At 42.6% G+C, this 22959-nt stretch overlaps 1 protein-coding gene across 1 annotated transcript in view; it reads right to left on the bottom strand.

Moving 5' to 3' along the window:
• The window catches only part of CPLX1 (complexin 1), a 116417-nt gene that overhangs the window by 40983 nt on the left and 52475 nt on the right, over positions 1–22959 (bottom strand). The window contains exon 3 of the mRNA XM_062600006.1: positions 8885–9060. Coding sequence (XP_062455990.1) covers positions 8885–9060 — 176 coding nt within the window. The remainder of the gene's footprint in view (positions 1–8884; positions 9061–22959) is intronic.

Below are 22959 nucleotides of genomic sequence, written 5' to 3'. Positions count from 1 at the left end.
TGCTGACAACTGCAGGCAAAGGCTATGGGAGAATCATAATCAAAGCATACCCTAAACTTTCTCATGCTACCCCATGCCTGAACTTGGATCTGGCCTCCTATCAACCCTTCCTCAGCAAGCATGTGACATTAGGTTTTGCTCAGCTGGTTAGAGTCTGGTGCTAATAACGCCGAGGTCACAGGTTCAATTCCTGTATGGGCCACTTGTTTGAGGGTTGGACTAGACGATCTCCAGAGGTCCCTTCCAAATTTACTAATTCTGTGATCACTAATTATCCCTGACAGTCCTAAATCCCAGGCAGCTGAAACTGAATGTAATGTCAGATCAGATGCAGAGCTCCGTGGTGAGGCCAGCACAAAATCACTCTGTGATCTTGCTCCAAGCAGCAGCCTTTCAAAGTATGTTTGGCTCTGATGACCTTCAATAGCAAAGAACAATGCACCTATTTGCTAAGTCATGAAAGCATCAGACTGCATTCTCAAGTAGGTGCAACTCCTTCAGTCTCATTAAGTCCTAGTGAGTTATCTCATAATAGATCATTCAAGGCTCAGAAAACAAATGGCCGATGTAAGAGACATTATGTGGTTAATGTCTTATTTTAACAAGTAATGACAGCTCTTTGGCTGCAGCAAAAAGGGAATGGACCTTTAAATCCTATTTGGTGACCTTCATAGTCCTTGAATTAGCTTGACATAAAGAAAAGAATCAACAACGGTACAAGTCCCCCCCTTGCCATCTAACTTATAAGGTAGGGAAAAAAAAGAAGTTACATGAAAAAATGATGTAGCTGTACTTATTACAGGAAATGGTACTGATTAAATTACTCGCACATTATCATTTACATTTCAAGACTGACACAAGCAGCATGACTCAGGACAGAACAGTCTACCTTTGAAGACTACATGAACAAAAGAATTGGGGAGAGCATGTCGGAAGGAAGCCAGAGGTCTTCCAACTACTCAGCTACATTTCATACTATTCTTGCCACCACGAGAAAATAATACACCGTGGTTGTATATAGTGTTTCTGCACAGAAACAATGCTCTGTAAAGATACGATAGCACTTCACAGGTCACACATTCTTGTTCTGCAGTGTAGTCAGCCAGGAAAAAAAAAAAAAAAAAAAAAAAAAACATGGGTTGAAGAAAGGGAAGCTGTACTGTGCGATTAGGCAATAAATTGCATTCAATTACTGCCTTACCACCTCTCCTGTTCTCTGGGTGGTATCATAGGCTAAAAACCTCTGGGGGAAGGGAGAGATATATTGAAAGGTTGCTTAATATGAGCAGAGGATACTAGTTTCCAAGCAGATCTCCTGATAATGGGGCATCCTGGACCAGAAGTGTAGAGTGGGGTGGGAGAAGACAGAATGGCATTGCCTACATAATGGTAATGTCTGGCTGAGAATCACACAGACGCTCAGCTGCAATGATGCTGGATGAGAACTTGAAAAATGCCTTTTATTGTGATCCACTGTTCCTGCTTTTCCAAGCAGCTGAGACAAATACCTGGCAATGATATTTTGACAAGCTGCATCCAGGAAGGCCTATGATGCCACTCAGATGTCCCAACCAGCTAAACTCCAGCACTGATCACTGTATCTCATCTGCTTTTGACTCAGAAAATGTTTATTTTGCACTCAGTCCCAAACAAGTAGATGAATCCACCCAGTCCTATGCCTGAAATGTGCGTGGGTTTTGCTGGCCAACTTGGGGAGAAAAATGTTGATGAAGCAAGGAGTTCAGCTGAAGGACCTTGCAGGACACTTCAGTCAGTGCGTAAGAGTAAAAAAGGCTGCATTTTACGAGATATTTGTAACTCCAGAAGCATTACCCAGTGGAACATAGTTAGCAAGTATCCAAAGTGACATCTACTGGTGTAGATTTGGATTAATGTAGAACATAGGAATATAGTTAGAGTAGGACATGAAGAAGCTGAGTAATGAGCCCAGAAAAGGTATTGTTGGGAAATCAACAAACAGCTGCATACTGAACTGGCTGAGTTCTAAATAATTGAACCTTTAACTATTTTGGAGGTGAGGGGGGAGGGGGGAGAAATCAGTTTGCTTATTAGTTGCAATGGCCTGCTAATGGGGCCTTTCCTTCTTGAGTTTTAAAAATGTCCTGAAACTGCAGAGCAGGGAGGATCAATGCAACTTTTTCCCAACAGAGAAGCTCTGTTGGTTTATGCTGGCAGACGAGACCTGGATCTCACATTTTTTTCAGACCGCCTATTCTATATCTATATCCACAGATGGTTGATTCATGAAGATGAAGACATATTGCATTCCCTGGGACTTCCAAGAGAATATAAAAATTAATCTGGAGGGGTTAGCTAAAAAGAAATTCCCTAAAAACAGTTCAAGGATGACTATGCTTAACACAGACTCCAGAGCTCCTTGGCTGATACGTGGATCTGTCTTTTTTGCTGAAATGCACCTCTCAGAGGCAGCGTTCTCGCCCTCACTCTTCAACTGAGACTGCTGAACTTAGGCACAGACAACTGTGTAACTGCTTGGGACACAAGCTGTGGTGAGAGGGAGGCCTGGTAGAGTTGGAATCACTTTGTTCCCCGGATGTCTCTGAACGCCAGTATGAAAATGACTTGAAGGCTTATGCTGCCCTTCACTCAACCTGCAAATGTCCTTTCCTTTGTCTACGCTTGGCCTTAATCCAGCTCCCACTGCCCTCAGTAACCAGTGCATCAAACGTGTCCAGAACACTAAACGCCTAGTTCACTGTCGTTGCAGGCTGTACCCGCAACAATCTGTGATTTAGTTGCTTCTAGGAGTGCAATTCTGCTCTGTGCTCATCATCACTGGTGCTGTGACTGTTCACATGCAGCCCAGAACCCATTTTTCAGAATGCAAAATGGAATCCCTGTCCTGCAAAGCATCATGCCAGGAGTATCACAAGCAGGCCTACTGCTTTCTCTTAGCTGGAGGGTTGACCCAGCTGTAAACACTCCGCACTGAGCTAAGATAAGCAAGGAATATTTTTTTGTTTCAAATTTTTTATTTCCATCAAATTAAGGAAATCTTTTGCTTGATTGATTTTTATCTAAAACTATCAAAAAACACCATAGAAAGAGTAAAAGACTCAAGTTAGTGATACCTCTCCATCTGGACAAAACACAGACATCTCTAAATTCCATTTTAAGGCACATACATGCAGCAACTGTAGCTGGGACTTCACTAAATCACAAGTGCTGTATAAAAACTCACATCACTGGTGAAGTATCAGTGATTTAAAAGAGAAGAAGTTAGACAGGACATTTCTGTTCATTGAGATATTAATTTCAACTTTTGAGTTACAGAACAGGATTGACTACCAATGAAAACCTTGTCTTCATTTAAGATCCTTCAACTTTTGACATGTAGAGAATATAACTGCCACATCTTTACAGCTGTCTACAGCCCCTGATGAAGAATATACTATATATTTGTTCCACAAGGAAGAATATATCTTCAAAATTGGGTTTTCAGGCAGTGAAATTTCAGTTCGAATAGAAATTTTTAAAGCCCTTGGCAATATCCGCACCTGAAGTTGGCCAAGAATAAAACATCCTTTGGATTTGCAAATGCTGGAGACTTTAGCTAACATTGTGAAACTGTTTTACAGCAAAAAAGTTTTATAAAGGTTAAATTTGCCCTCCTGAACTTGCAGCTTATTGTGAAAGGTATGATACTGCTGGAGAACACAGTTAAATTAAATCCTGGTCTTCCTCTGCTCTCAAGACAGGAATTTTACATCTCTGTGTCTGCTGCATATGCAATTACACAAATGAAATATTCAAAGTAAATTAATGTTGTGATGTTGCATGTCATTATCTCACATAAGAATCTAGGGCTACAGCTACAGATCCTGACTGATTTTTTTTCTGTGTGATTCAAAGCCAAAAGTGAGTTCACCAATCAGTTTAAAAAACAAACTGTGTTATGGGAACACTTTGCTACTGGAGGGAACAAAGGCCCTAAATTACGACTTTTGAACTGCGAGCAACCCAAAAGTTCTCAATTTTCTAAATATGTATTCAAATACCACCCTCTTTAAACCATGAAAGATCTAGAAATTATAGAAGTCTTAATTATCTCAAAAGAATTGGAAAATCTTTGTGCTTTTCCTGGAACATGGGAATTTTCTCTCAATTTACAAATCATAATACTGGAGAGAATCTTATTTCCTAACTGATATTTTCAAAACTAATGGAAGCATTTAATAGCCCATTAAGAAGAATAGGAAGCAAGTGTTAATGGCACACATCCAGAGGCAGAAGGACTTGAACTTCAACAGAATAAGGACAGCATGCTGTCCCACTGTATGATACACTGACAGCAGGAATGAACATCAAACACTAAACTTCATCATTTCCCTGTTGCCAACAAAGGAATAAGGAAGCCTTCACAATTTATTACTACTTCATAGGGACATGTCCTAACCAACAAAGAAGGACTGGTTAGAGATGTGAAGGTTGTGGGCAACCTTGGCTGCAGTGACCATGAGATGTTGTAGTTCAAGATCCTGCAGGGAAGAAGTAAGGCAATAAGCAGGATGGCAACCCTGGACTTCAGGAGAGAAGACTGTGGGCTCTTCAGGGACCTACTTGGAGGAATCTCATGGGTTAAGGCCCCAGAAGGAAGGGGAGTCCAGGAGAGCCAGCTAGTATTCAAGCATCCCTTCCTCCAAGCTCAAGAGTGGTGCATCCCAAGGAGAAAGAAGTCCAGCAAAGGGGGCAGGAGACCTGCATGGATGAACAAAGAGCTGCTGGCAAAACTCAAACAGAAGAAGTACACAGACTGTGAAGGAGGGGACAGGCCACTTGGGAGGATTATAAGAATATGTAGGGATGCAGCGAGGAAGGCTAAGGCCCACTTGGGATTAGGTCTGGCAAGGGATGTCAAGGACAACCAGAAGGGATTCTTCAAATACCTCAGTAGCAAGAGAAGGACTAGGGGAAACACGGGCTGTCTGCTGAATGAGGTGTGGGCCCTGGTGACAAATGACAAAGAGAAGGCAGAGTTACAAATCCAAGGGCCCTGATGGGATGTACCCATGAGTTCTGAGAGAGCTGGCACATGTTGCCAGGCTGCTCTCCATCATCTTTGAAAGATCGTGGAGGACTGGAGATGTGCCTGAGGACTGGAAGAAAGCCAATGTCACTCCAGGCTTCAAAAAGGAGGGGAAAAAAAAGGACCCAGGCAACTATAGGCTGGTCAGCCTCACCTCCATCCCTGGAAGGTGATGGAACAGTTCATTCGGGATGTCATCTCTAGACATATAGAGGAGAAGAAAGTGATCAGGAGTAGTCAGCATGGATTTACCAAAAGGAATTCGGGCTTAACCAACCTGAGAACCTTCTCTTCTGGACTGACTGGCTGGGTAGATGATGTGAGAGCAGTGTAAGTTGTGTACCTTGACTTCAGCAAGGCTTTTGACACTGTGTCCCATTACATCCTCCTAGATAAAGTCAGGAAGTATGGGTTAGAGGAGTGGACTGTGAGGTGGCTTGAAAACTCTCTGAAAGGCAGAGCTCAGAGGGTTGTCATCATTGGTGCAGAGTCTGGTTGGTGGCCTGCAGCTACTGGCATTCCCCAAGGCTCAGTACTGGGTCCCATCCATTACAACTTCTTCATCCATGACCTGGATGAGGGGACAGAGTGCCTCCTCAGCAAGTTTACTGATGCTACCAAGCTGGGAGGAGTGGCTGATACACCTGCCGGCTGTGCTGCCATTCAGGGAGACCTGGACAGACTGGAAAGCTGGACATGGAGGAATCTCCTGAGGTTCAACAATGGCAAGTGCAGAGGGACCTACAGCTACGCAGAAATAACCCTATGCATCAGTACAAACTGAGGGCTGACCTACTGGAAATCAGCTCTGCAGAGAAGGACCTAGGACAGCAAGTTCTCTATGAGCCAGCAATGTGCCCTTGAGGCCAATAAGGCCAGTCCTGGGGTGCATGGGGAAGAGTGTAGGCAGTAGTTGGCAGAGGGAGGTGGTTGTGCTGCTCTCCTCAGCCCTGCTGAGGCCTCGTTTGGAGTACTGCATCCAGTTCTGGGCTCCCCAGCACAAGAGAGATGCAGAGCTCCCGGGTAGAGTCCAGCATAGGGCTACAAAGACGATCAGAGGGCTGGAGCATCTGCCCTATGAGGAAGGGCTGCAAGAGCTGGGCCTGTCCAGCCTGGGGAAGAGAAGACTGAGGGGGGATCTGATCAATGTGGACAAGTACCTGAAGGGAGGGTGTCAAGGGGATGGGGACAGACTCTGATGAGTTGTCCTGTATGACAGGACAAGAGGCAATGGGCAGAAACTGAACCATAGGAAGTTCCACCTGAACATGAGGGGGAATTTCTTCACTGTGAGAGTGACGGAGCACTGGACCAGGTTTCCGAGAGAGGTTGTGGAGTCTCCTTGTCTGGAGATCTTCAAAGCCTGCCTGAATGCAACCCTGTCTAATGTGCTCTAGGTGACCCTGCTTGAGCAGGGAGTTTGGACTAGATGATCTCTGGAGGTCCCTTCCAACTTCACCCATTCTGTGATTCTGTGATTCTATGAACTCAGCATTATTCTGCTACCAAGGCCTTAGCCACACAATGACTCTTATATAATTGCAGTTTGCATGCAGAAAACAACAACTTCTTAGAAGAAATTGGGATATACCTTCAACGGTGTTTGGAATGTCTTTGATAATAAAAAATATATATAAATATAATAATATAATATAATTATATAATAATAATAAAAAATAATAATAACAAACAAACAAGCAAAAAAGAACTAGACCTCCAAATGAGGAAATTCATTATGTTATTGTCGGAATCTGAATAGTACGCAGTAAATGAGACTTGAGGCCTCAGATTGTAGGAGATGGCAGAGATGAAATACTAAACATCTGCTTATCAACTGAACAGTCAGCCCCATTCTGTGCAATGGGAGAGCTAAGGTTCTTAGAGCAATAAGTAGTAAATGATCATGTAATTAAGGATTGTGCCACAGTCTTTACACAGCACCCAACAGGTCAATAAATTTGTAGGCAGCAACTTTAATTTTTCCAGCTCTCGAACCTTCCAGTTGGTACCTTACCATACATCTCATGTAGACTTTATGCTTAGCTGGGATGACAGAAGCCTTCATTATTGTAACTAAACCTTGGTCTTCTTCCCCACAGCACATAGGTATGGCTGGTCAAAGACAAACCAGACCAGAGATACTCCCCCATCTTACTCTGAGAATTCAGTATTTTTTCAGTCTCTCATAATGCGCCTGGACATAAGCAATAGCTACTGAAATACTGCATGCACTCTATTTCAAGTACGGTCTAAACTCAAACCTAAGTTTTGTCTTGAAACCACAGCATTTGGACAGAGGATCATGCTCTGGTCTTTTCTGGCTCAAACACACCACTGCGAGAAGTTTTGAGTTCTTGCTACTTTTCAGCACAACCTCAGGCATGCCCACTCTCCAAAACATGCATAAGGTTTGCACATAGCCAGACTACAGTCAATCCTATTTCAGCAAGGCCAGAGTCAACTGAACTAACCAGTTTAGCATTCAGCCCAGGACAGTGGACGCAAGGTGACTGTTGTAGCGTAAGAGGCTCCAGACAGTATGGGTGTGAGGTTCTGCCCAGGCTAGCAGCAATATTTGGTATCCACAGCACCACTACGCAAGCACTGGCAACACAGTCTAGCCTACTGGGCATGGGGGCATCAAAGACTCCTCTGCAGTTCTTGCTATGATGACTGGTCTGGCACCTCTGGTACGTATCTCAGTTATTCTCCTCATATACTCCCTTTTCAATTCAGAGATACTGAAGTGGCAGACAACCAGGGGCCCGGTTATATCAAAATGTAAACTCTAGATATCATCCTTAAATATTAATTTTAAGCTGAAATGTTTCTTATATTTAAAAAAATGGTTTCTGCACAATCCATTCATCTTCTTCTGTTCTTTGGTATGTCAAGTCTGGAAGACCAGACAGCTCTTCACAGCTAGGAACTCCTCAACTAACCGTCAGCCACATTTCTTTCCAAGCTATCTGAGTTCCAAGGCCTTTTCCTATAAAACTTATTTCCTCTGAAGAGACAACCTTTACCTGGTCTTCAGTGTGAGGCAGAACTGTCTTTTTCCTCCATGTATCAATCTCTAAAAGCTAATGCATGATAACAATGTGTTCAACTATATTAAATTAAGCTAATTTTTCTGGAAAAGATTGTTCTGTACATTGCTTTTGAATTTCACTCTGAAACTCCATAATTATTTATCATTTTCCTTCTCAGACTAGATTCTGACATTATAAGAATCAACCATTAGCTTCAATAGAAGAATCTGCTTCCTAATAGTTAAGTCCCACAAATAAACAAATCCCTCTTGTTTCAGGTTATTGCTCACTGACAAGAGGAAAGCTGAGAAACATGAGAAATTAAGCATATTTGTCTCATTTTGTCCATAACCACAAAGAAAGCCTTAGAAGCAATATACTAAACAAAGAAGAAGATTTAGGCTCCATCTCTTAGAAACACGCTGAATGATAGCACTCCTTATAAACCAACAGTGCAAGCCTGATGAGCACCAACACAGAGATAGAAAAGCCTGTAAGGTCTGAAATAATATGATCACTTAACAGACTGTGGTAAAAACATTCACAGTTTCTCCCTTTATCTTCATTCTTTATTTCAATATTGCAGTTCTTTCAATGTGAGAAGTAAGTTTAATCGGGGGTGGAGCTCCAGGGACAGAGCACGAGATTAGAAAGTTCACTGTGGCAGAGCAATTACGTGGCTACAACCAGGTAGTCAGGGAACTGGTGCTAAATCAGTTGAAAATAGTAGTTCTCCACTGAGCATTAAGGGTTGTCCAGTGTGTACAGAATCCTACATGCCTACCTTGTCTCGAATCCCTTGTCTCATAACTTCTCTTTCAGCTTCCATTTTGGCATATTTGGCTTTCCTTTCCTCTTCTTCCTGCCTGAGAGCTTCTTGTCGTTCCTCTTCTTTCTTGGCAGCATCTGGGTCTTTTTCCTCATCCCCACCCAGCATCTTCCCCATGTCTTTGGTAGCCCCTAGAGAAAGCACATGAGAACGTCAACCCTGAAAGAACAGAGGAAAACCACTGCTATACCAGCTCTCCCTGCTCCCTCATGCTCAGGACCTCATTCCACTTCCTCTGCATCCTCCTCCATTCAGCAGGAGGTAAACTGCCCACACGGTCAGGAAATAGGCAAGGACCAAGACTGACCATTCAGTGTGGATTACCTGGCACTAGTGAAAGAAGCAGGGCAGTGAGAGGAACAGTCAACAGCTGTAAATTTGCATGATGGAAAGACAGCTGGTTTGTGATCCTGAAGGGATCTGCTACTGTCCACACAATCTTTCCACTCATCAGGCAAATGCCTCAGGCTTCATCTCACTTGATTTTGAAGAGTCTTTAGAGTAACAGGCAGGTGGTACATCCAGAAATAAATGACACCAGGGCAGGGAAAGGAATCTGTAATCTTGATTACAGGGATGAGTAATCACAGTCTTAACAGTTGCTAGAAATTATATATCCCCTGACATTACATATCCCCTGCACACAGTACACCAAGCATATGGAGTTGGCTTCAAGGCTGCTGCCATGGGCCAGAAGCTTTGCAGAATGAAAACAGCAGCCTCTCTGCAGATTGCTGTTCTAACTTCAGGCACCACTGCCCCAAAATGCTCAGTGTGCAGATGGGATCCTGGATCTGCTTAGTTCCCTTTCTATCCCTGCATGCACACTGGTCCCAGCTCCCCAGCTCCTGCACACTGCAGAGCCAGCTCTCTGTTACTGTGCATAGCCCTTGCACAGCCATGCAAGTGAGGAGGTTTCTTATATGCCCTTCAGTGTCCTCCAGACTGCATGCAGGCTATTCACACCGTACATCAGAGATACTTCTAATAACAGGTGGCTCTGGCAATCCCTGGGTGGGGGAGGACAGCAGAGGACGGGGCGATGGGAGGACCTTTGCTGTAATGCTTCACCATCAAGACACTGGAGCAAAGAAACGGGACTGAGCGTAGTTATGTAGATGAACTGAAAAACATAACATCATGTGTCCTTTGAGATCTGTGTTGCCCTCTCCTGGAGCAAGAAAGCACCTTGCATCAATTACTAGTAAAGGTATCCCTGCTTAAGACACTGAGGACTGATGCCAGTAAAGCCATTGCTGGATGGATTCCCCCCAACAATTGTTTCCACTGATAATCATGTTGCTTTGGACATAAACCTAATAATCTAATTAGGTTTATCTTTGTTTAGCATCTGTCCACTTAGAGTTAAACAGTGTTTAAACAGTGTTATCAGTGTATACTAGTTATTTAAGGAGAAAAATTCAGCAACAGAAAGAGACTTTTTTTTTTCCTGCAAGAACTTCTACTCTCTTATTAAGTTATAATGTCGGCTCAGCCCATCATGCAAGGAATAAAATTGAGTAGACTTCTTTTTCTTTTTTCATATAAGTAAGACCAAGATTTTGAATAGTTTAGGTATTTAATTTTACAGCTATTCAGCACACAAGGCACTACAAGAAAAAGAATGTAGTACCAGGATCCTCACAGATCTTCTTAATTCATCCTGGGTTTTGAAGTTACATTCTGACTGGGCTGAATGCTACATTGTGATGCTATTCTTAATTGATTGAAAGGAAATGTACTATGAGAAGCAAAAATTTTATGTTACATTTTAGCTTGTACCTTGGATTACCTTTGGTGTAGAAAAGTTTTTTTCTTTCTCTTTTCTCCCTAATCCTAATTTTTGGGCATTGCTATTAATAGCCCCTGAATGATAGCTTCTAGTTGTTTTTAGCAGTTGAGCAATGGAGGCCCCAGAGAATTCATTTGCATGCCACTGAGATGTTGCAATCACAGGTGCAAACTGAAGGGAAGAGCAGAAATCTTCAAACACCTTTCTGTAGCTTCCAAGGAAACAGAGGGGTGGAACACACTTGTTGAATCTGTTCATTTGATAAGGCTGGGTCTTACTGTCTTCTTTCACATTCCAAACATAACATTTACTTTGTCAGTTGGGAAAAAAAAAAAAAAAAAAGGAAAAATCCCCAATCATTAATCAGCAAGGAATTTGAATTCAGCACTATTTCCAGCATCTCAAGATAAAACCACAGGCAGAACCCAGAAATAGCCAAAGCTCCAGGATAGCTTTGTCATCAGCTCTGACTACTTGCAGGAGATAAGACATGGACAGTCATAAACATCTGTAATGAACAGCACTTCCCCTGCCTCCAAAAAAGGTATAAAAGACTTCCATGAGGGAAGGTATTTGAGACAAGGTGTGTTCAGGACACAAGTGGCATGAAAGATATCCTAGAACAATCCAAAATTAACAGTCATTCCCTCAATATGAATGGGCTAAACAATCAGGCAATCAAATATTAAACCAGATGCATATGACTGCACTCAGATACACTTTCATGCGAGGTTGCCTGGTCTACAAAGTTTTCATTACTGAACTGATAAACAGTAATTCAGTTCTTGATGATGTGTTCCCCAGATGACTGGCTCAGCTGGCTAGAGAACAGCTTTGCAGAGAAGGATCTGGGGGTCCTGGTAGACAACAAGTTGATTAAGAGCCAGAAATGTGCCCCTCTGGCCAAGAAGGTTATGGTGTCCTGAGCTGCATTAGGTAGATCATTGCTGGGAGTTTGAAGGATGTGATCTTTCCCCTCTACTCAGCCTTGGTGATGCCACAGCTGCAGTGCTGTGTCCAGTGCTGGGCTCCCCAGGATGACAGAGATATGGAACTCCTGAACAAGCCCAGAGAAGGACAACCAAGATGATGAAAGGGCTCAGGCATCTGTCATTTGAGGAAAAGCTGAGAGAGCTGGGACTGGAGAAGAGAAGGCTCTGGAGGGAACCGATCAACGTGTAGAAATATCTAATGGGGGCATTAAAGAAGATGGAGCACTGTGCACAGTGACAGGACAAGAGATCACAGGCAAAAATTGAAACATAGGAAACACCATTTAAACGTAAGAAAACACTTATTTACTGTGAAGGTGTTTGAACACTGGAACAGGTTGCCCAGAAAGGTTGTGAAGTCTCTTTGGAGATAGTCAAACCCCAAACGGACACTGTTCTGGGCAGGTCCTTTGAAACTCCAAATACTCTCTGATTCTGTGAACCCTTACAAGTTAAGTGGTTTAAATAGCTACTGAACATGACTGGAGTGTAATGTGAATTCTGCAGAAAAAGGGGTGAGGAGCACATACCCGAATATTTTCTGCCCAAACATATCTGAACTGCCTTAGTCTAAAGAGTACTGTCTTCTGTGCCCTAACTTTAAGCATGTGAATGGCTCGTGGAAGTCAGTGCAGCTCTCATACTGAAAACTTAAATTGAATCAACCTGCAGACGTCATGCCATGATGCCCAGTTTGTCACTTGTTAAAAAAAAAAAAAAAAAAAAAAAAAAAAAACAGAAAAAAACAAAGAAACTCCCAAAGATTGACATGCAAAGTTGTTTTTGTTGTAAAAGCTATATGGAATTGGATTTTTAAGGATGAGTTACAGAGAAAGATAATAAGAGCTTGTTGAGCATTCTTAAGTGAGCAAAGGGTGTTGGAAATTTCCACATGCCATGGCTGCAAGTAAGGTAATTCAGTCAAACCAATAAAATTTCTTTCCAAACAAAATTAATTTTGTAATACAGATAAATAGCACACTCTACTTATCTTTCAAGAATGTTGCATATGTGTTGCTTAGATGTCAGAGGAATTGTGCAAGTTCCTCGTTTCAATCATAGGTATGAGAAACAGCATTGAGGGTGTTACCTGAAACAGGCATGGCCTGAGGAAAATTTGCAGGTGAAAAGTTCTGTGCGTAGACCAGAAAAGATGAGTTTAAAAAATATATAATTCATAAATATTCTGGAGCTATTCTCAAAATATCCTCCCAGTTAGAGCTGTACACTCTGAAAGGAATAAGAAATGGCAACTCATTTTGCCTTGTCTTACACGACAGGAAGTGCAGGAGCTGGGTTTTTGATAGTGCTATTTGTAACTGAGTCATATTTAGATCGAACAGAAGGATCAACCGATGTCACAGAGTTTCTAATTCACGGTATGATTTTCATCTCATCATCCTCATTAACCTGGAGTTAATCACAGAGCACTGTGCTGGAGAAGGAATTGGTCACTCTCTTTTGCAGTATCTCTTCAAAACTAGGCACTACTCAGAACCAGTGGTGCCACTGAAGATAGTCCTTCTTCAGCAAGGCCATAGTGCAAAGCTTTTGTAAGGTACACAAGGAGTCTTCTTCCTTTTTTTTTTTTTTTTTTTTTTTTACTGTTAAAGCTTGCAAAAAAAGGTGAATCTTCCTTTTTTTTTTTTTTTTTTTTTAAAAAAAAAATTACAACAGTCATTATGGGACTATTCCTCAGCCCAGAATTCAAGATACTTTCCTCAATCACTAATTTGGCAGGAAAGGGTAGACTGGTATTTATTTGAAGATCTCAATAAACAAAGGAATTTCCTATGCATTATTTTTTCAACATGAAACATAGCCAGAAGAATCAGATCTGTTTTCTTGTCCAAGTATTTTTATTCCTGGAAAAATCGCTTGCATGTCAGAGATGCCTCCTAATTACACTCTCTGGCTTGACACAAGCTTGACACAAGCTTCCCCTTCTTCTGCAGCCAAGATACACAACAGTAGATGGGACTGCTTTTAGCCAAAATGCAAACTGAGCTTCCCACCATGAAAGCAAAGCCCTATATCCCCAACCTGCTTATCTTACTCAGCAAAGCTGTTACAGATGCTCACACATAATGAACTAGATGTGGCTCACAGAGCAGCTCCAATCACCAAGCTCCCGACAGGGGTGGCTTAATGTGGGCTTCTACACAAAGTTGCTTCAACATGTGCTGGATTCTGACTTCCTGTAACAGGCCATGGAAACCCACAGCAGCCTTCAGTTGCCTCTGCCCATGGCTCCAGAAGAGGGAGACTTCACACAGAGCATGAATTGCAGCCTGTCAGCCCTATGCTCTTATCCTCACAGATAACTCAAATAGCATTACATGTCTCTGCTTAATAAACTGGACCCAGTAAAGTGAGCCTAGAGCTCCACCAAGCTCAGTGTGAAGATGCCCATCTTTGGTCAGCTGAGTAGGTCCCCAGACTCCATTGTCTGTAAGAAGAGCTAAGAGCTAATATCTATTTCATACGTAGATAACTTTACGTAGACTCCTTAGTCACAGAATCGCAGAATTGTTAAGGTTGGAAACGAACTCTGGAGATATCTAGTCCAAAATCCCTGCTCAAGCAGGGTCACCTAGAGCATGGTAGACAGGGTTGCATCCAGGCGGGCTTTGAATATCTCCAGAGAAGGAGACTCCACAACCTCGCTGGGCAACTTGGTCCAGTGCTGTGTTGGTCTCACAGTGAAGAAATTCCCCCTCACGTTCAGGCAGAACTTCTTGTGGTTCAGTTTTTGCCCATTGCCTCTTGTCCTTTCAAATGGGACAACTGAAAAGAGTTTAGCCCCATCGCCTTGACACCCTCCCTTTGAGCACTTTTAGTCTACATGTCTGATGTTGAAAATGGCATTTTACCTTGTTTGATCTAACAGTTAGCTAAGCAGCAAGCTGAGATCAAGCCTTACATACACATCTCAGTTCAGTGACAAAGTATAAACTGAAGACAAGTCTACAGGAGCAGAAGGGTGAGAGGGTGTAACATCTGTCTAACACAAACTCAAGGCAAGAAATAGCAGGCTCCCAAACATGTTATGTTTGGACAGAAATCCCATCTTAATGCACTTCCTTTCACCCCTAAAGAGCAAAGAGGTTTCCCAGCCTATCACCAACCTCCCTTGCAGCTAAGACAAAGTGATAAATAAATGATCACTACACTATTTTAAGAGGAATCTAATTCAGTGTTAAATAAAGAATATGTATTCTACAGCCAGACCTAACCCACTAATCTCTGCAACTTGTTTGGATATTTTCAGTGCTTTGCAACATATTTCCATACTACAATGCCTTGAAAAGTCAACTGAACCATCCACACATTTTTTTAGACTCCTAGTAATGAAATAGCCCCAATCGGCCTATTCATAGCTGCTTGTCTGGTAAGCATGTGACTCCTGTAGCTTTGTTTAGACCCAACAGGAATGTAAATTTTCCCTCTTAACACTAGGTGGAAATAAAAAGAGCCTTGAAACATTTAGCAACCAATGAGACAAGCAGGAAGCAATGGAGAGCACTCACAAATGGATCAGCTGCACAAGCTCATTTTTGTCTTTTACTCTGAGAGCTCTTGGTTTAAAGAACAGTTTTGATGTTTGGTAATTTCGCATAGTTTCGTCTCTCCCTTGAAAAGGACAGGGAAAAAAAAATGAGTGAACTAAGCTCCTCGTGATCTTTGCCCAGCCTTAGCTCCTGCTGTCTTTCCTGTGTTTCCTTCCCAGTTTACGGATTGTCTGCTACAACCTTTCTCGATACACCCTCCTGCATCTGTCTGCTTTGGTGTTCCTATGTGTAAAGCAGGAATGAAAACAGCTGCCAATCTCACTCAAGGACTTTGTGCTCTGTGAAGGCACACATTGTAGGCAGCTCTTGATTGCTTACTTTTCTGGAGTGAGCTTCCACCAGCTATTCTTGTCATGGTTTCAATGACCCCTTGGGGGAGTGCCGTACAGATGAATGCAAAGTTACCAGATTTGACATCAACAAAAGAGATTGCAGGTTACTTAATCCAAAATCACTGTATTCAGATTAGAGCCAGTTCAAATCCATGGACAATGCATGGACAAATTTTGTCTTCTCAAGGATAAGATAAAAACGCCTCAGCCTCACAGCATCGGTACGTATTGTTGCTGATTCTGCTACCGGCCAGAGTAAAGCCTTTGACATTTACACACCCCTCAGGCAACTTGGTTGTCTACCTGGTCTTTCTGCCCCATCGACAAACAGGGGAAGGACAGGGAAGGACCTGGCATGCAGGAAGCCTCACCATTACATCTATGTTGGAATCAAATATCTTTCTCCTTTCAGTGGAAAAAGACAGAAGCCAAGAAATATCTTGATGCCTGTATCCCTGTCAACCTAGTGCTCTTGGCAAGTACAAAAAGTAGCCCAGTCTTTGCTCTAGATTCCTCTGGGAGAAGAACAAAGCAACGCTTTTAGGAATGTTCTGGAAACAAAACAGGACAGCTCCATTCATGCAGTAGAAAGCTATCTCCCTATAAATGTTTGCGCATTTCTTCAATGACAAGAAAAATGTTCTAAGATATTTCTATCACTTAAGTACAATGGCTCAAATCTCTGCCTCCTGCTTTTTCAGCTGTGAGAGAAAGATCCAGGATCTTCTCTTTCTCCAGTTGTATTCACTATTGTCCATCAAAAAGGTAAATGTTGCAGCAGTCCCTTCAGCTGAAAAATGAATTAATTTCTTCATATTAAAGTTTCCATAAAAAGGTAAAAGGCCTTCATAAGGGTGTCACGCGCTTTTCCAAACTGGTACTTGCATGAACTAAATACTATATTTACTGATTAAATAGCTCCAAAGGAACCATCACCATTCATCAATTAACTAATACACCTACTGAAATGCATTACTGATCCCCCTTTCACAGATAAACAGCTGATGCCAAGTTCACTTAAGGAGTTCACTTAAAAAACAATAATGGCTCTGAAGAGGCCATTTCTGGTCTTTTTTGTACAGTGGGGATCTCTGAGAAGGATCATTATCATTGTATTAAATGAAGAAATGCTTAATTAAATTCAAAGCTTGAAGCAGACATGAAACTTGATGACACTGTGTTTGTGATATGATGACTACCTTCTTCTCTTGCCTCCTCTGCTCATTTTCCCAGATCCACCCAGAATGGAGAAGGAATATGTTTATATGATATGCTCCGTGGACCAACCTATAGTGTTGGACCTGCTTCCAGGTCAGTGAGATGCCCATTCATTTCATTGTAAGGTTTTAGATACACTGTATAAAAATAATATGGAAAGATCCCAGAGGCGTCATCTGAACGTATCAAAAGGTGGGCCATGGTTCATGGGTAGTCTGCAAACTATTCAGTGGTAGAACACAAGTAGCCATGGGGAATGACTGGAAAAGACATACTCAAAATTTCATATTATTTTTATGTATTTAAAAGTGAAAACAACCGTGGAAAGGTTGCACAAGTTGGTATTGGTTTGATCTGAGGCTCTCTTGTTTTTTTCCCCATGAAGTGCTGAGATGACCTTCCAAATAAATGAGAATACAAAACACCAGTCTTTACCATCCCTTGCCCCAAGGATTAGCCTGACCTATATTATTCTTACCAGCCTTCTGTCTGCTAATAATGCACTATAAGGTGAAGGCAAAGCAGTGTATCTGGCTGTGACAAATAGTTAGGCGGCTGCTGCTGTGCTCACAACGCCATGAGATAATCCTGGTCTATTTTCAATCTTCTTTGTTCTTACTACATTCCCATTTTCCAGGATGCTTTTCTGACTATTGTTTTCTCAGCATTTGTAGTAATTCCCAGTCCTCAGACTGATGGAATTGACGGACTCAGTCCTTTCCACTAAGTCCTGTGAGTACCCATGCTGGGATCTAACATATCCCAGCATATCTAACATATTAACCAACCAGAAAGGACAACGCCCGAGGACAGACCAGTAGCTGGGATGAGCCACACCACGAAACAGGCATCAAGACAAGCAGAATCAAGGCTAAGAATTTACTCATAGAGCCAGGACTGTGACCAGACACTAGATGAGGTGATGATTTGAACAACATCTATTGTTTAACTTCCTTCTTTCCATATCTGGGCATTTTTCACCCAACCCTAGCCTTTGTTTATGGTATAGCAACAGAAAACCTCTGCAGTCTTGCCAATCCTGCGCCACTTTCTGCAAAGGATCCTGCCTGCCATGCCCACAAGCAGGCATTTGCTTCAAGTCTCCACATTTAAACAGAACAGCCCTTATTTTACTGTCCCTGGGGACCTTTTCTTTAGCCATTCTCTCTCTCCAGGCTCAGCTTTCTTTGTCTCTTGTGTTTTACTTCAGTCTTGTTCTGTCTCCCTCGGTTTCCAACCCAACAAACTGCCTTGCTCAGAGATCTTCATGTTAGGAAATAATACTGTAAGCTGAGCAAGCTCTGTGGAAAGGCACTTGAAATATTTAAGGATATGCAGCTATTTGGAGGCAAATGACTTTTCTCATCATTAAGGCTGCATGCCTGATTATTGCTTAATTTCCTCGATACACCACCAGACATATTTTAATGGATGATATTGGAGGGCCCTTTGCAAACTCATTACAAATGCATGTGAAGGCATATAGAATCCTCCTAGAACGATTTTTCCAGATTTTCCTGAGACTGCGGCAGACTTTAACAAGCACAAGAGCTATTGCTTCACTCTACAGATGAGTAGTGAAGTTCAAAACTGAACGAGATAGGTAGCCATGCTAGCTGTCCATGCTGGGCAGTGATTTTTGGTAGGCAAAACAAAGTTTTTTATAGAGTAAGACCCCACCAGCCTGTAACATCAGAAACATTTATTTGGCTAAAATCTCAGTTTCCATTTTTTCCTCTGGGAAGTTTTCATCTCTGCACAGTGGCACTTTCTCTCTAGCTATATCAAACACACTGCTTGCACATAAACCATACCTAATCTCAATGATACTTGTGCATTTGTTCAAGAAATGGATTTATATTTTCCATTTCCTCCACTTCCTCTTTCTACTTCACAAGTATCAATTCAATTCTAGCTGACAACTAGCAATTCATATATCTAAGAGAAGTCTTAATATACGATTTATTCTTTTGCCCTGATCTTAAGTCCTTTTTACATAGCACCAGATAGAAATACAAAGTTGGTTTGGAGTAAATCTATGCAATGTATATGGACAAATTATTTTTAGGTGACATTTGTCTGATCTGGTATCAGAGCACAGTGAGACTAATCTGAATACATGTGGCATTCTCTCTTCTTTTTTTTATTTTCTCTTAATGGCCAATCACAATTTCCATACAACGGTAAACTAGTAAGACCCACTGGGTTAACATATACCTGTTATTCAGAATGATCTGATGGGTTATTTTCCCGTGGAAGTAGGACTGCATTTTATAATCAAACTGTGACAGATGTCAAACACTGCTGATGACCTATCAGAGGTATCTCATTTGTATACACCAGTCTCAGTATTCTTCTTACCTCTTATTGCGCTGTGCAGTTCAATTCAATGAACTTAACACCTCTGATATGTTTACTCCCTGTTGATACCTCTGGTGTGAAGAATAAGCACACTTCCTAGCTTATATTCCCTGATATTAGTTTCATTTATTTTCTTTCAGACCTCTCATAAAGCCTACAAGGCAGCATGAACAATCCTGCTCAGACACTTAAGTGCTTTGTACGCCATACAGCAGCACGTCATGTTGGGAACATGAAACGATGGTGCATACGCAGAGGTCTCCGGTGAATGCAGATGGCAACTGTGGGGAGAGAGAAGCTGTGGGAATTGCAAGTTTCCTCTGACAGAGCATAGAGGTTACCACCCACCTCTTGAGCCTGGGATGATGTTTTACAGCAGAGAACAACCGAAGCCCAGTAGAGGTCTCTTGATCCAATCTGCTGCACACATTTAAACAGAACAGACCTTATTTTATTATACCTGGGGACCTCTGTTTTGGCCATTCTCTCTCTCCGGGCTTAGCTTTCAAAATGTTAAAGAAATGTTCAAAATGTTAAAAACTGACAGTCCTGCATATAAACACATCTCACCATGCCACCATGCTACAGCACATTGGTTTCATCTTCATCCGTCTGCATTTTTCTGTAATGCCCAAACCAGGATGAACCCCTTCCACCCTTGTCTTCCCAGCCAAAAATGTCGACAGAAAAGGACTGAGTGGTAAAAGCAATACTCCTCTTCATCACAAGAAGACTGGCTGGAAAAGCACAGAGCTCAAGTAAGCAGACCCTATTGATTAGATCAGAAAAACTGCTCAAAGAACAGTTTTTCTAGAATCTTTCAAATGATATCTTATGCTCCAGTGTCATTACAAAAGACTTCCTTGGACTGTGCACGCATATTTAAAAGAAAAAGCCTGCACCTCCAACCTGATCATGCAAGTGGACACATGACGATGCATATGCAAAGTTCAATGTGAGCACAGCAATGTCCCCTGGCCAGCCTACCCTGAAAAGATACCATGAGATAGGGACATACCATCAGGCTAACATAGCTCATCACCTCCATGCCCCCAAATTCTCCAAAGATAACAGCTAGACTTTCGTTTCTACATTCTTTATGCAGACATTTTCATAGAGACACCTTGAAGAAGCCTTCTCCTTTCCTTGTCCCATATTCATGCCTGTGCCCAGTGGCAAAGTGCACCAAGCCATAAGCCTTCCGTGTCTATGCACAGCAGCTGTGCAAAGAGGTGCTGGAAGAGAGCATGTGCCATTCCCAAGGTGAACACACACAGCCAGCAGATTCCTGAGCCTCCTTATACCTAAATCCTGCCATCTAAGCAGGAGGAGAAAGCAAGAAGCCTGAAATAAAGTCAACCATCAGCATTCAGCACCCTGCACTAAGAGGGTGTTCAGCTACAATGCTCCTGCTGGGTGCAGACAGCAGGTACAAGCACAGAAGTGAAAATGATACCGACATAATGCAGAGTAGTATCATCACACCAGCTTGAGCTGCCAGCTGAAAAGTGCAAACTTTACTGCTGTCTGGAGATACATTCTGTCCAGCTCTGCTGGTGGACAACAAATTGACCAAGAGCCAGCAATATGGCCTTGTGGCTAGGAAGGCCAATGGTATCCTGGGCTGCATTAGGAACAGGTCAAGAAAGGTGATCCTGCCCCTCTACTCAGCCTCATCTTCAGTACTGTGTCCAGTTCTGGGCTCCCCGGCACAAGAGAGACATGGAGCTACTGCACAGTGTTCAGCGTAGGGCTGTGAAGATGATCAGAGGACTGCAGCATCTGCCCTATGAAGAATAGCTGCAGGAGCTGGGCCTGTTTAGCCTGGAGAAGAGAGGTCTAAGAAGCGATCTTACCAATGTGTATAAGTACCTTAAGGGAGTGTGTCAAGAAAATGGAGCTAAACTCTTTTCAGTTGTCCCATGTGACAGGACAAGAGGCAATGTGCAAAAACTGAACCACAGGAAGTTCTGCCTGAATATAAGGAGGAATTTCGTCACTGTGAGAGTGACAGAGCACTGGAAGAGGTTGCCCAGCGAGGTTGTGGAGTCTCCTTCTCTGGAAATATTCAAAGCCCTCCTGGATGTAACCCTGTTTGAGTTATGTGCTTACCCTGCCTGAGCAGGAGGGTTGGACTAGATGATCTCCAGAGGTCCCTTCCAACCTTACTGATTCTATGATTCTGTGATTCCTGGCTCCTGGAAGCCCATTATGCAGATGTTCATACAAAGATGAGATTTTCACTTGTGTCATCTGAGTTTTAAAAACCTTCTGTTGTGCCTTCAGCCACATTGGATTAATATGACTTCAGCTGCATTACATCAAGATAAGAAACCATTCACTTTGTGACCTATTCCTTTAAATTATTGTACTATGCAACCATTTTCCCTGACAGAAGATTGTCTGGTGACCAACTGGCTGCTCCGCTTCCCTTCCTAGCTCACACAGACTTCCTCCAGGTGGTCACAGAGCTGGGGATTCAATTCAGTAGAGAAGCAACTACTTTAGGAAGGGTAATATATCCCCTGGACTCTGCTGGCTGGATCTCTGCTGGTGGGGAAGGGGGCCAAGATACACGTTGGCCTGGCAGACCTGCACAGCAGCATACTAGCGTTAGTCACCTGGATCACACTTTGCAATCTCTAGCACCAAAGGAGAAATGAACCTGAAAGCAGGTCTGCTTGCCTCAATACTTACTTGCCCGGTATTTATAATTGTTTCTATCCTGTTTCGCTTCCGCACAGAGATTAGTCACGTAGGCAAAGGAAATTGCACATAACCAAGCAGTAGTGTTCTGCCTAGTTTATTTTTCCATTTCATTCCACTCACTGTACAGCTCCCCATGAAAGAGCCATGTTGCTGACAGGCTCTAGACCTCCTCTTTTGCCTTGGAAAATGAGTCTTCCCCATTGTTTCTGATTTACAAGGATGATCAACCTACTCAGGAAGCCTAGACAACATCAGCCTGTTGGACAATCCTGCTGACTGGAAACTCCTTTTTCTTTTAAAGAAAAGCTACCAGAAGTCAGTGGAGGAAAGCAAAACTGCACAACAGCACCTTTGGTCACATGGCCAATACACACGCAGACCATGTTTTGTATCCAGCAGCAGGGTCCAACCCATCTAAGGAGAGGTGGGAGAGATCATGCCGTGCCCAGTCCTTCTGGGGGAGGCAAGTCACCAGTCTGTGACTCTGCAGGAGCATTAGGTGCTGTTTCTCATGTGTACATTGGTGCTCCACGAGCACTCAGAGCATAGCAGTCAGTTTTGAAAAGTTGTGCAGATATATTTCCCTGGTAGCGAAAGTCTGACAAATTTCTCTTTACATAATTAAGAGTAAGAATTTTTTAATTATTATTGTCTTACAAAAGCTGAAGACTAGACACTTTAGCAAGACGCTACAGCCACCTCAGTGCTTTCCTCAGCAGCTAGTGGCATATTACAAACCAGTTTCTCTCAGCAGGTTGTCCAGGAATGTTTGCCTCTTTGAAGGACAGCCCTACGGGCATACTAGCAGAAGGAAATGATATTGCTTAAGGGCACTAGGAGGAGAAGGAATGGCCATGAGCTAAACTATCACTGAAACACAGCGTGCTCCCATATCAGATTATTAAAGGCGCTTCAGCCAGACCTTCAACATTCATTACAAGCCTTTCCCTTATGACCAAACTCTTCTGATTAGATGTCATTGTGAACCTCTGTGCAGCAGCAAGAGGAGTTTAAACAGCACTGATCTGTTCTAACTGGAGAAATTGCTTGCCCA

This window comes from Rhea pennata, chromosome Z, assembly GCF_028389875.1.
Source record: "Rhea pennata isolate bPtePen1 chromosome Z, bPtePen1.pri, whole genome shotgun sequence".
NCBI classification, from domain to species: domain Eukaryota; kingdom Metazoa; phylum Chordata; class Aves; order Rheiformes; family Rheidae; genus Rhea; species Rhea pennata.
Note: the sequence above shows the minus strand (reverse complement) of the source record. Positions and strands in the feature narration are given on the sequence as shown.